This window comes from Epinephelus moara, chromosome 18 (assembly GCF_006386435.1).
Source record: "Epinephelus moara isolate mb chromosome 18, YSFRI_EMoa_1.0, whole genome shotgun sequence".
Classification (NCBI taxonomy): Eukaryota; Metazoa; Chordata; class Actinopteri; order Perciformes; family Serranidae; genus Epinephelus; species Epinephelus moara.
In genome coordinates, this window is record NC_065523.1 from 27146281 (window position 1) to 27160676 (window position 14396).

General features: G+C 42.0%; 1 protein-coding gene across 1 annotated transcript; it reads left to right on the forward strand.

The window, feature by feature from the left end:
• Positions 1-1837: 1837 nt before the first annotated feature.
• Positions 1838-9925, forward strand: LOC126406157 (extracellular serine/threonine protein kinase FAM20C-like). The gene is made up of 3 exons (XM_050070335.1): positions 1838-3212; positions 3898-4082; positions 9843-9925. Exons 1-3 carry the CDS (start codon positions 2662-2664, stop codon positions 9923-9925), a joined length of 819 nt encoding a protein of 272 aa, XP_049926292.1. The 5' UTR covers positions 1838-2661.
• Positions 9926-14396: the final 4471 nt, after the last annotated feature.

Here is a 14396-nt window from a genome sequence, read left to right on the forward strand (position 1 = left end):
GTACTTTTAAAGTGATACCGATACCAATAAAGATTTGGTATCCTTGTTTTTTAGAATGGAAGTATTTGGTTGTGTAAAATACCACCAGGCATACAGCCATACTTCCGAAGATTATGGTGGCATCTCAGCACGCCGGACTGCCAACTCAATCAAATACACAGCCCTCGACTTCACCACACAACAAAATGTGGCTGCTGTTTAGTAAGCCAATCCCACATCTCATTTAACTGAAGAACGCTTGCGGTGATAGGCTGCAAGCAAAATAATTGTTATTTTTTGGATCTGGGTACAAAAAAGATTGAAGAAGTTTCGAAATTACTTGGCACTATGCACCATTGTACATTAAGATGGGAAACATGACAGCTCCCCAAAAGTGAAGCCAAAACATCTTGATCGCCCCCTGGTGGCTGGCTGCAGTATAAATCATTAACCTGCCCCCCTTTATGTTAGCAGATGGGACATGGGCCAAACTAAAAGATCAAAGTACAAGTAAATAATTTTTCCTAAAGATGATTTCTGTCCTTTTAGGTAATTCTCATCACACTGATATATGTTCAAGTGCTTTTTTTCTGATAAGTTGTTGCCTAATTAGTTATTTGACACTATAAAAAGGGGGTTTGATGTCATAATTGAAAGTTATGTGTGCCAATCAATGTGCTTGCGATCAATGCTGCTGCTTGCAATTATGTGGAAGGGTGTATGGGCGGGACTTTGAGACTTGTTGATTGCTACTGCACAAGCTGGCTCCAAATCACCAGGATATTCTTGAAATTTGGCTTCATTTTTGCACAGAAGGTGTAATTTGAGACAGGTTGTCCATCTTTACATACAGTCTATGCTTTGTATTAGGTTATTTCAGTTGATACATTAAAGGTATTTATTACAGATACTTAGCTATAGAAAATATTTTAGCAATATTTACTGTGAGTTTGTTTTTGCCTTAATACCAGAGTTGGTTTTGGTTGAAGATTCATGAACCAGACACTTCTGAATCTTTCATTTATTTATGTATTGTAGTGTTGTGCTTTAGAGGCATATGGTTGGTGCAAAAACAGTCGGTGTAGTAATCTGTTCCAAAGATCCACAGAGAATAAACCGACAGCTGTATTGATTGATAATCTCTTGTTTTGTTATTAAGCAAAAATGTCAAACATTTTCTAATTTCACCTTCTCAGCTGTGATAATTAGCTTTTCTCTGCTTTACATCATTGTAAACTGAATACATTTGGGCTCTGTGGAAAATGTTATTCACTGTTTTCAGCAATAAAATATGTGAAACAAATGATCAAGGCTCTCAGACGCTGGAACAAGCATGTCTGAGAGTGCAATGAATCAGATTGTGTAGTACGCGAGAAGGAGGTCTCAATCACACACATCTGGTACTTTGTATTTCTGCTGATGTGTGCGAGTTTATAAATCAGCCGCCTTGTCTCTCGGGAGCTTAATATAGATTCCAACAATCTATGTTTATCAAAGAATGTGGGTGTGTCGGTGTGAGTGAGTGTGTTTTGGCCAGGATGTTTGGTTTTCTCTCAAGAAACAGACTTGTGTAATAGTCTGCATGTGTCAGCTTCTTATGGATGTTACAGTGGATTTAAATGTTCCCTGGTTTTGCTGGTGACCCCTCGGCTCATCCTCCCAGACTGGCATACAGTAGGTATACACACACATTGTCCTTCAGATCATATTTTACACAGCCAGGATGGTGTTTCGGGTTGTGCCGACGCCCTCTGGCTGCGTACTGGGGAGTTGCAGCCTCAAAAGGTTTCAGCTTTTCCTCCCTGAAGCTCGCCTTTCATGTCACTAGTGCTGTATGTGCAGACGCAGCCAACCTCTTCCTCGTGACGCCACCGAGGCTGGGCTCAGAGGGCTCCGATCATAATATTTAACACACCCACCCTGGATGAACACTTGGAAGGAAGACAAGGCGGTGTAAACGGGTGGGGGGGGGACAAATGACAACCAGGATCCCTGCACCTGCCAGCCAGTCTCTGATTTGACTTCAGCGAGGCTTTGCAGACAGCAGGAGCGGGACAGCATCCAAGCATCTCAGCGGATCACCTGTTCTTTTTTATGGAATTTCCACTTTCTTTCTTTTTTTTAATTATCAGTTCATCCTAAATACAAGGAAGGCTGTGATTTTTGGGGGGACTATATTGATCTCTCTTGTCACTTTTTCAGTTATGACACATTTGACAGCTCACTCCGTGCTGGCAGCAACACAAGGAAGCAGATTTGAGGAAGAATATCGGTGCTTTTAACAGGACCCCCTCTCCCTCCCTCCTTCCTGATACCTCTTCTTAACGATTTATTTAGTGGTCCGTCCTCCTGACACTGTATCCTGCTCAACAAGGCAATGAATGAAGAGCACTTCTTGAGCCGCTGCCAGTGAAGTGTCCAGAGCTCACAATGTGTCCACCTGTCTGGGGATGAAGAATCTGGACTATTGTAACAAAAAAAAATAATAGTAATAAAGACAGACCACATCATGGAGTTGTTAACATAGGCTGACACGCATTATGTGTGCCATGATCACAGTAAATCTTCAAGCCAACATCGCTGCTTTGTCATCGCATAACAGTGTTGGACATCAATGTCGGTGCCGTAAGGTGCGCTGCGCTTAAAGCTTACTCTGCGTAAAGACAAAAAAAATACACAAAGATGATATTGTTTCGTAAATTCAGAGTGTTCATACTCATGGTGTTTTTGGTGGCGTGCACCATGCACATTATGATAGACTTGTTACCGAAACTCGAGAAGCGGGCGGCGGGAGCGGACAGCGGGGACGGCGGCTGTCAGTGCGCTCACCACCCGGGCGGGGAGTCGCAGGGCTGGGGGAAGCAGCGCGCCATGTCGGCGGCTGAAGCGGGCTGGCCTAACAAGCACACGCTGAGAATCCTGCAGGATTTCAGCAACGAGCCGAGCTCCAACCTCACGTCGCACTCCTTGGAAAAGATCACAGCAGCCGTGGACAGAGCGGAGTCCTTCAGGCGGATGAGACCGTCGGCGGGGAAGGCGGAGGACCACAAGCCGCTCATCGGAGACGCGAGCGGGGGTCGGACCGTCCCTGCTCACGGTGGCTCCCGGCTGTCTGCTCTGTTTGAGCATCCTTTATACAAGGTTGACCTTCCTTCCCTCACGGACGATGACACTTTGTTTAACGTGAACACAGACATCAGGTTTTACCCCAGAGCAACAGGGAACCAAGCATGGTAAGCTGATGGGGATTTGTTGAAGTTAAAGGGTTACAAGTGGGACACACTGCTTTAAACATATCTGACTGTAAATGGGATGCAAGCAGGGGACCAAAACTAGGTGGTAATACATGTTTGCTCCATGAGGAAATAATCTGCTATCCACTCTGAAGTGAATTAAATATGAGCTCCAGTGCTTTCTGATGCTGGTGCAGTTCATATTGTTCATAATGTCCATGCAGGCCTACAGATCATGAGACATCTGCCTGTGCACATATCTATCTGACTATCTGTCTGCCTGTCTGTTTGAATATCATCAAATCAGCCAGTAGACAGGTGCTTCCATCCATCCAGTCAGTTTTCTCTGCCTCCACTATAATGTCCACTCATCCATCTGCTGCATCCACCCATCTCCCCTACTGTCATGCCATCTTATCTCTGTAGGCACGCAACTTATGAGTTACTATTCTTTTTAATATTCTCACATCATACCAGTCAATTAAACCGCACTGTAACCTCATGATACTAACAAATCAGTGTGTTGCAAGAATGAAATGCTCTGAGCCAGTTTGTCTGATACAGTTAGTCTATATGAAGAGACTGCAACAAACACTGTAATTACATAGACTAAAAATAATCTGATCAGGAATCTGCTTGCAGCACAACTTCCTGTTAAACCTCCTCTCCTCTCCCTGCTTTTCAGGCACAATGAGGAGGGGAACGATGAGGAGGAGGAGTTCTCTCCTACAGGAGAGGTGACGGCGGAATCTTACCCCAACTGGTTACGCTTCCACATCGGCATCAACCGCTACGAGCTGTACTCCAGACACAGTCTGGTGCTGGATGCTCTGCTGAAGGACCTGGTCACGCAGAGGATCACCAGCGTGGGTGAGTCAGCCAGGGAGAGCTGTATGTAACCAAGGTGTGTGTTTGTGCGTGTGTATATGTCAGTCTATAGGTAAGATGCAGAAGTCTGGGGCCAATAGTAATCATGTGTCATTGGCCTCATGTTGTCCAGCACCAACATGATCACTAAAACTTGAGAAGAGTGTGTCAATGAAATATTACTTTTGTGTCATTTTTATTCTGGTTAACTGTAGATCAAATAACTGGTGGCCTACCTAAAAATATCTTCATGACAGTTATATTTGTCTCAATGGAAATTTTTACCAGCCTGTGGTATGATGAAACTTGAGAGGCCTTTCCACCCTGCAAGAGTAAAATTATGTTGACTCATTACAATAATATGATTCATATTGAAAAAATAAACCTGCACCAGGTTGAGCCCTAGAGTGATGTGTGCGTGCACCTGCCTTGTCTTGAGTGCACAACGAATCCCAACATGTGAGCTCCTGACTGAACAGATTGTGTGCGCATGTGTGTGGGAAGGAGGCCACAATCACACACATCTGGCCTGCTATCTGCATTTCTGCTTTTGCGTGCAAGTTTACAAACCTGCCGCCTTTTCCCCAGAGGAGCTTACTATAGATTCCAACAAACTTTATGTATTAAATAATGTATCGGTGTGTGTGAGAGCATGTGTGCTTCGGCCAGCGTGTTGGTTAAAGATATGCGTTACAGCTGCTTAATGATTGTATTCCTTAAAGCTCCGACCTGCACTTGATTTCGCCTGACCATTGACTGAAAACATGTGCTGTGTCACTAAATTGAAAGTGAGGATGGATAACAGATGGGTAGAAGCGAGGGATCAACTTCACATTGCTGCTAAACATTTTCAGGCAAACTTGGAGAGAAACATGCAAGAAGAATTTCCCTCTACAAAGTTTGAATGTCTAAATGTTGCTTTCATTCCTAGGTATCCATTACTGTCTTTCATTTGGAGACACTTTGCTTTTAGATGATTAATGAGTGCAAATTGTATGCAGGAGTAAGTAAACTTGAGCATCAAGATGAGCTTTGAGAAATTCTGTTTTGAAAAACTGAGAAAAGTAAAAAATATGCCAAGGTGCAAAGACGCCATTAAAAAAAGTTTCCTCCAAATGTCTGATTTTTTTTTTTAAAGAAACAGGGTATTTTTTTCCCCAATTATTTTGCTCTATAAATGTACTATATTGTAGTTTTTTCAACTTCTCATTATACTGATGTCATCTTGGACAAATCTCCTGAAAAGACGTTATCGTTTTTGCTATCGTGGCTTCATAAAAACTGGGCAGTGAATATCAAAATATCATCCACTGGTGCATGTTGTTATCTCTCGCTGTCTCCACTGTCTCATTGTTAGGAGCCTCTCACAGGCAGCTCACAATCATTCATGCCACATATCTCCGTCTACACTTAGTAGTTTGTGTTTTCGGTCCTCTCTGTTTGTAATATATAAACCATCAATCTGCGCCCAGACACACCTATAAAAATACTGCCTGCTGAAAAGAAAACCTGGTGCAGTGTGTGTGTGTGTGTGTGTGTGTGTGTGTGTGTGTGTGTGTGGCTGGAAGTGGAAGCATGCATTACNTCGGTCCTCTCTGTTTGTAATATATAAACCATCAATCTGCGCCCAGACACACCTATAAAAATACTGTCTGCTGAAAAGAAAACCTGGTGCAGTGTGTGTGTGTGTGTGTGTGGCTGGAAGTGGAAGCATGCATTACAGCTTTTGTGCCCCATAATTGGCGCACACACTCACCACTTATCTGTCTCGCTACAATTACAAAACAGAGACAGCATTAGAAAGTTTCTCTGTTCAGCATTTTCTGTGCAATAGTACCTCCCTTCCTCTGTGTCTGTCTCTCTCTGGCCTTTTGTCCAGTCTTCAGACGGACCCATAAATCATGCGCACAGTGCCGTGAGGTGGCACAGGTGGGAGCGGGGTGGATTTATCATCACAGCACGGGGATGGGAGGGGAATCTGATGATGGTGGGTGAGGCCTGGAGCTTTGTGAGAGACCAGAGAACAGGATGGTTTAGAAAAGACATCGATTCATTTGCAGACGCTCGGAGAAACAAAGCAAGAGATGGATGGTTAGATCAACAGGGGCACATACATCCACACACACGGATACTGAGACAGATGGCCTTTAGGAGACTCAAAAGAATGTCCTGTTGGAAGTTTACTGTTCAAGTCCTGTTTGATTGCATGTCAGCGCAGATACAATCCAGAGAAACAATCAGCTGAGCTTTGCCGGGGTTTTTCACGGAGGATTACCTTTCGTAGTTTCCAATTAGAAACTAAATTTTATAAACGTCCAGCACAGAGCGGAGAATTGAGGTCAGCTCCTCAAGGATTGTGGCTTACGGGTTCAAGGTCACAGCATTAAAACATGGTCAGGTCGTTTGCAATCTCTCAAAGGTTTTAGGCCTGCTGTATAGCTGCACCAAGTTTAAAGATTACTCGGGGGCACCATCCACTTGACCTGGCTGCAGCAAATCTGGCACGTGTGTAGGCCTAATGCTCTCAGTGCATTCTTTGGCTTTGATTTCACTCAATACTCATCCTGTGTCATGAAGAAGAGGCACTGACCCGAGGTTACGTAGGTTGTACTTTGTGCAACAGTGGATGTAAAATCCAAAAGCTTTTGAAAATGAGTCACGGTAATAGCGAGGCTTGCCAGTGGTGAGTAAAGCAAAGTGAGACAGACGGAGCAGAGTGGAGAGAATACGAATAAAAGGATGACATATACAAACAAGGAAGAGGGACACCAAGGGAGTCAATAAACACAAAAGACAGTTCTGTGTAGGGGGTAGAGTGAAGCCGGCTACTCAGCCAGCAAGGCATTTAGTAAGAGGGTCCACTACAGGGGGCTTATGTTGATATTGGGGTTAGGCAGAAGCGCTGTGTTGTGTAATATGCTCAAGTTAATGCGCTGTAATAAATGGGCAAATCCCCCGAAAGCCTGTCCATTATGACAGAAACACAAGGCATTTAGACAGGCCTGGCGGTCTCTTTGTTAAGTCGGAGGCAGGCAGGAAGCTCACGGAGAGTCTGCGTCAGCCCCTGGGAGACACCGTGGATATGACTGATAGTCAGAGACATGTGCCCTGGCTCCTCTCCCAGGGTGCAGGAGGTCAGTTTGGTAGAAGCGAGAGGAGAAGTTGTTGTGGAGAGTCCAGCGTGCCCGAGCAAATCCTGACAATGTGTACAGAGAAACATCTGGTCAGAATCAGGTCTGTCATGCAGGGTTTGCACGTAGATGGAAACATACAGTTAATCTTTGATTTGATTCAGGAAATTAAGTTTTGTTAATCGGATTTTCCAAATGCTAATTGCACTGTAATAATAATAATAATAATAAGCTGCTGAATTGTACTTTCAGGGGACTTTATGTGCTAAATGTTCTAAAGAAGTGGTTCCCAACTGGTGGGTTGTGGTCCAAATGTGGGTCACAGATTGATTCTGAATGGACCGCAGATGACTCCCAAATGTAAAAACTCGTTATAGAGCACTTTACTTTGAAGTACAGTGAATTACAGTGCAGTTTCCTGATGTAAAGTGAGTGACTAACAGACAGCTACTTAACAGAGACAGCAAACTAGCTTGACGACATGGCCAAACACAAGTATGATGCTGAATGTATTAAACTGTGTGGACTTTGAACTAATGACTGAGGAGAAATCTGGACCCAGTGGCTGGACCAGTTGGGAACCACTGTTCTACAGTAACATGCATGCTACAAGAACACACAGTCAATGTGTTACACTGTAAAATCTGACTAGTAGATCTTACTTAAAAAAAAAATCTAGGAAACTGATTGCCTTGAAAAAGTTAGGTAAATATAACCATTAGTCTAATGTTTAATTTAGGAAAAAAAAATTTAGGAAAAATTTAGTTGTATTAACTTAATTTTGTGAAGTCATTCCAACCTCTAAAACGAGTGAAATAAGCATATCCTAGCAACTTAAATAAACCAAGTTAGTCTGACTTTATTCAACAGTTGTGTTTACTCAGTAGCATATAGAAAATGTATTGTCTTATCAAAATAATCCTGATAATTTCATCAAACTTATTATGTATGTGCCTCAAACTGTAAGAAGATACATGAACACTGGTAAGTGTTAACATTGTGCTTTATATTTGTGTTCTGCTGGTTGCAAACTACTCAGTTACATTTATATTTTCTTTGGAATGATAACAACACAAAACTTGCAGATATTCTAAGTCCACCACATTCAAAAATCCTCTTAGTCATGCTACAAGATACATGTTTTTTTTCCCCGATACGACACAACGCGATACGACATGATATGATATGATAGGATAGGATATGATACAATGCGGTGCGATATGCTTTATTGTCCCTGTTGGGAAATTTTCTTGGACTCAGGAGCTTCAAGTATTGCTGCCTTACAATAACTGTCCAGAGGAAATTAAGCATACACCATAAAAACATAAAAAATCATAACAGTATTGCACATCAGTCATTCGTGTATTGCACAAATCACCAGCACACAACAGAGCATCATAAGCAAAGCATAACACAAACCCTAAAGCATCAAGCAACATCATTTAAAATGTCTGTTTTATATGCATATTTATCAAAGGCTAATGTTTAAAGGCTAGTGTTTTAAATTCTACTGAGTAAACACAACTGTTTAATTAAGTCAGACTAACTTGGTTTACTTTAGTTGCTTACACTAAATTATACTTGTCATGTTTTAAGCTGCAGCAAATTAACAAAAATAAGGAAATACAACCGAATAATTAGCTATAAAGTTAACATAACATTAGTAGTTATAGTTACGTACCTTTTTTAAGGCAACTGGTGTCCTAGATTTGTTTAAGTAAGATCAACTTGCCAGATTATACAGCAGTAGGGTTTGGCGATATATTAAGATTTTCCAACCAGCCACCAACAACCCAACAACCTCTATGCCTGATAGCTTCAGTAGGGAGATGAGTTCAAGCGGCGACTTTGCTCTTGGCTTTTTTTTAATCTAATAAATAAACAAATCAAAAGCTCACAAAATATCATAATATCATATATTGTTCATTAAACTAAGACTAGCTTAACTGCCTTGATAATCCATTGTGAGACACACTTCATTCAAACTCGACAGAAACAAAATGTAACTCGGCATAATCATCTTGGCTAGTCTGTTCAATGTTTCAACAACCACTAAATCTGGTTCCGTTGAACTGAACCCTTAATTCACAGAGTAAGTTGTGAAAACATGCTGGCTCCACACACTGTTTCCCTCGCTGTCTCTGTCTGCTGTTGGTCTGCCCGCTGAGCTGCAGCTTTGACCCCTTCTTTGGAGGCAGACCATGAAATTAGCAAAATAAAAAATCACCCAGAAACTCGCCCCAACAAAACAACCAGTAATGGCCAATATATTTGTCCAACCCTACTCCATTACACTCGGAAAACTTGTCCATTTCCAATTTTATCCCGCCATCAAACCCAGAACTCGCTGTAGTTGTCAGCAGATGCTTTTCACACCACTTCTCTCTCTCAGTCACACCCAGCTCCTAACTGCCACAATTGCACTTTGATTGTACAGTGTCTGGCAAATTGGTCAGCAGATGTGATAGCTCTATTATGCAGTCATGCAAAATTGCGTCCTCCAAATTGGCAAATAATGGAACAGCTGTGCATATGTGTGGGCGTATTTCTGTGTGTTAATGTCTATGTGTGTGTGTGTTTACTGTTTGTGCTTCAAATACTAATCTAACATTTCGATTGTTTTTCCTCTCAGCCATGAAATCAGGAGGCACCCAGCTGAAGTTGATCATGACTTTCCAGAACTATGGACAAGCGCTGTTCAAGCCCATGAAGTAAGCAGACTACATTTACATGACTACACCACATCATCTGGTTATCGCAGACATTATCATTGTTAGAGTGCCCATCTAATGGCAGTTTCTCTGCTTGAAACATTTCTCAAATTACAGCAAATTTGCACTTTCCCCCCCCTAAAATAACTAACATCAAAAATCTGTTTGATACACTTGGTTTGATGCGCCCACTTGTAATGCATATGTTTCAAGAGGGCTACGGGAAATCTCATCTGAATTGCTCATCTGAAGTGCCAAGCACTGCCGCTGCATCTTTGGTTGCGTTCCGATATGCAGCTCTCCCCTCTGTGTGATCTTTTTCTGTCTGCTTTTTAATTAACATCAACAGGCTTATGTGTTAATTAAAATGAGCATTGAGACATTGTCAAGGCGTCTTTTGGGAGGCATATATGATAGCAAAGGCGCGTGGCACATGAAAAAGAAATATCCTCCCTCTCAGCTGTCTGAGTTTTGCCCGAAGAATTCCCATGCCGACGCAGATAAACAGCGTCCAGGCCAACTGGGCTGCGATCAGAAGTAATTGCTCAGGAGCCCGGTGTGATTGCTATGAAATGCAGAATGGTTTTCTACATGAGAGAGCCTCAGTGGAGAGTATTAGATTCTGGGAGAGAGACATGGAGACGGGCAGAGAGAGGGTGTTTGTGTGTGTTTTTAGAGTGTGTGTTTGTGTAACTGAAGCTTGTGAAAGCTCAGTGTCACATCTTGACAACCTGCATAGGTATAGTTTGTGATGATTCTTTATTTCAAGCGAACCAAGTCCATTACCATACCAGCCAAAGCCACATGAGTGGGAGGATAAGGAGTTCAGGCCTGCAAGTTCGACATCAGCCTGAAAATGAATGATGAAATCTTGCTCCTGAATATCTTTTCACTGTCAGGCCTTGATTTATGGAGAGTCTGCAGAGTTTATTCAAAGTTTATTCACCTAATGCTCGGTGCTCATATCCCTTATTCAGCTCCTCTTTACCTGGATTCGGTGCAACTCTATAGCTTAATATATACACACAAACAGCAGCAGCGGCGGCGGTTCAGAGCTGCACACGAGTCATTTTTCCGTGTCCTAACTTGGCATTTCATTTCAAGGTCAATCAGTGGCTGAATTATGAGATCGTGGCGTTGTTTACTAAACTAGCCGCAGAGAATATGATCCAAACAATAGCAATCTGAGCATCTATTGTAGCTTTCATACACGCAAACCTTTCAAGTCAACAACAGCGCCCAGCAGGCATCAATGGCATAGTCATATCTGACAAGAACGGAGATAACCCTCTGCGTGTTTGTGTGTGTGTGTGTGTGTGTGTGTGTGATGGGGGTAAATTTAAATAGATATTTGACTGGACTAGGCATTCAGGGGCTGCTTCTAGGCAACATGGGCAATATGTGCAGCGTATGCATGAGCTATGCAAATGTGATGGCAGGAACGGTCAAAGAAGGGAGAGAACGTTGTGAGGTGTGGTCAGGCTGTGGCTCTGTGCATCGTTGTGTTAACGGTATCAGGGAAAAATTATTAGCAGTCATGTCATGCCTTGTTATACATACAGGGGTAGGTTTCATTTTGTTTTGTCAAACAGAGAACAAGTAATGAGTCCCTTAGGAGTGAAGGTTGTGTCAACATGTGAAATGTCAGCACGACAATATATATGCAGGGTTGCCGCAGGTCTGGAAAGTACTTGAAAGTGCTTGAATTAAAAAAATCAAGAACTTGAAAGTGCCTGGAGTTAAAGAGATCCTTAAAAGTGCTTTCAGAATCTGTGAGTGAGCCTCTGTTGGTTACTTGACTCTCAAAAAAATTGAAAATTGTGCAGTGTGTTTAGTGAATCCAAATCATGCACACCCTTGCCTCCCACCCTCCCATCAAAAGTAACGTGAGTGCTTTTTCCCGCTGATCAGCATGCCTGGCAAATGCTGGTTTAATGACCTGTGGCTACTCAGCCCAAAACACAAATAGCTAATAAAAGCCCTAAAAAATATATTTTTGGTAAAATGCACTCACTGGAAAAAAAAAAATTAAACTAGAGGAAATGAACAAATCCTCTCTGAAAAGTTGTGCAAAAGTTGAAAAACACAAACATGCAGTACTTTCAAATAGTGAGCTATGCTATATTTTCATATGTGGCTTACCTATTCATGTTTAACAGTTGTTATTAGTCTAAATCAGTGTTAAGTAGTTGTTATATGTGAAGTGTTTAGTAATGGCTGTGACCATAAAAATGTATCCACAAAGTTAAACTGCGCTAATTTAGCTGCTAGCTAACTTAATTTCCATGTCAGGGGCAACGTTTTCTGTATGTTACTTTTGTAGCGTGTTACACTAACGTAATACTTTTAGCAGTAACAAAGTAGTGTCGCACATAACTAATAGGATTTCAGTCGGGATGCACGATGATATCGTCGTATTGAAAGGTATTGTATTTCATGTCTCCATCTGCTGGTGGGCCATCACGCTAAGAGTATGTATGCACAATATGATGTTAATTCCACTATGGAAGAGAGCTGATGATCACAAAACTTGGATGGGAGAAAAAAATTAAAATATCAAATGAGGTGCTGTATATTGGCATATCAGATATTTGCAAAAACCAACAGTGTGCATCCCTAGATTTCAGTAATGTTACAGTTAGGTGTTTGGACGAGGGCTGCTGAGGGTTGCAGTTGAGGGAACTGCCCATTGGTTCGACAGCCCATTGTTCCGACCATATTAAACTCATTGTTCCAAAGTCCGTTCCGAAATCATCATGATGCCCTGTGGTTAAGGTCTGGTTAGGTTTAGGCACAAAAACCACTTGGTTAGGGTCAGGAAAAGATCATGGTGTGGGTTAAAATGAAAAAGAAAGTGACAAACACATAAGCCGTGAGCCTGCTCCGCCTCAAGCCGGTCGCGGCGCACCATACGCCCGCCGCGAGCCGTTCAGCACCGCGGACAGTCGGACTAATGGGATGTCGAACCAATGGGCTGTCGAACCAATGACATGGACCCACAGTTGATTTTGCTTTCAAAACTGGACACTGACTACTAATTTTTAAGACAAACAAAAATACAAAATTATGAAAAATACAAGAGGCCTTTCCTTTCAGTCCAGTGCTGTAGTGACTAGGTGAGCTTTAACGCCACATTTCAAAACGCTACTCATTAAGAAATGAGATGCGACTGTTGGGCAGTGCAGTGCGGCCAAGGCTAGCTAACCAGTGGAGACTAGTGGGTAGGCAGTGTGCACTGTTTCCGCATTTAACGCAGCTCGCCGACTGTCTGTCTCCCAGATCCGGGTGGTCCACAGTGCAGTAAACTAAAGAGTAACAGAATTAACCTATAAACAGGGTTCCTACGCAAGTATGGAAATAAATTTGATCAATTTCCAGGAATTAAAAACTATGGAAAATGAAAAATAAAGTATGGAAAAATATTTATGTTTCCAGACTATTACCACTGTTCTAAAATACTGTTTTCTAAAATAGAAAATTAGGTATTTCCAAAAATAATTTAATCAATCCGGATCGTGTTTTATGCCGGGCCAAGCACAGTTTGTGTGAGAGCAAACGTCTCAGAAAACATACCGCCCCTTTTAACTGATTGACAAGTGGTATGTCCAGTCCGCTGCCGCATGACCCTCCTCCAGCCACCCTGGTATCAAGTTTCACTGCAACACTGCACCTTCGACAAGAAGACGAGTTTCACATGGTTCACAATGGGTAGATGCAAGTTTTTGGATGGATGGCTTGACAGTACCGTATATAAATATACTGGTAAATAAAAATACTGGTTGGCCAAGGATTCCCAATTCACACACAGCTAGATGCAAGCTTTGTGTGAAATCGTTTGACATCACCAACATGGGGGAGAAGGCGATTCTGAGCCACATGACAGGAAAAAACACTGACGTCTCGTTACTGCATCGCTTGCACCCAGAGTCCCAACCTTTTTGCCTCAGTTTTTATTTGCATGCCATTATGGTACTTGGCTACAATCGCCTATTAAGAATAATTAAATATGATGTGAAATATGATACACTGATATATTTACTCAGATGTTGCATATTCTCTGGGAAAAAATGGAAAAAGTCTGGAAATTAGGGTATGGAAAAGTATGTAATTTTGAAATTCCAAATGTGTAGGAACCTTGTATAAATCGATAGACATAACTGGTCTAAAATATTCTCGGCAGTTAACTGTTAGCTGAACTAATTAACTGTTGACATCCCTAGTTTTGACCAAGAGTAAAGCCAAACTCTGCATCAATTGTTTGACGTTCACAAAAACTCTGGGGGAGGCTTTTCAAGAGTAGTTATTAGCCCCGCTAGCCGTGTTGTGGCCTCCAAACATCGACTGTCGGCAGCTCAAACTGCCAGAAGAGTAAAACAGAGCTGTAGTTCAGTTCTCGAAAAGTGCTTAAAAAATCATTAAAATAATTATTGTCATTACAAAAGAGTAAAAAGTGAGTATATTTGTGTTTATGAGTT

Excerpts from the sequence above, each read along its gene's own strand:
- LOC126406157 (XM_050070335.1), top strand. The coding sequence starts at position 2,662 with ATGATATTGTTTCGTAAATTCAGAGTGTTCATACTCATGGTGTTTTTG. Across the intron at positions 3,213-3,897 it reads GCAACAGGGAACCAAGCATG|GCACAATGAGGAGGGGAACG; the intron begins GTAAGCTGATGG and ends CCTGCTTTTCAG. Across the intron at positions 4,083-9,842 it reads GCAGAGGATCACCAGCGTGG|CCATGAAATCAGGAGGCACC; the intron begins GTGAGTCAGCCA and ends TTTTCCTCTCAG.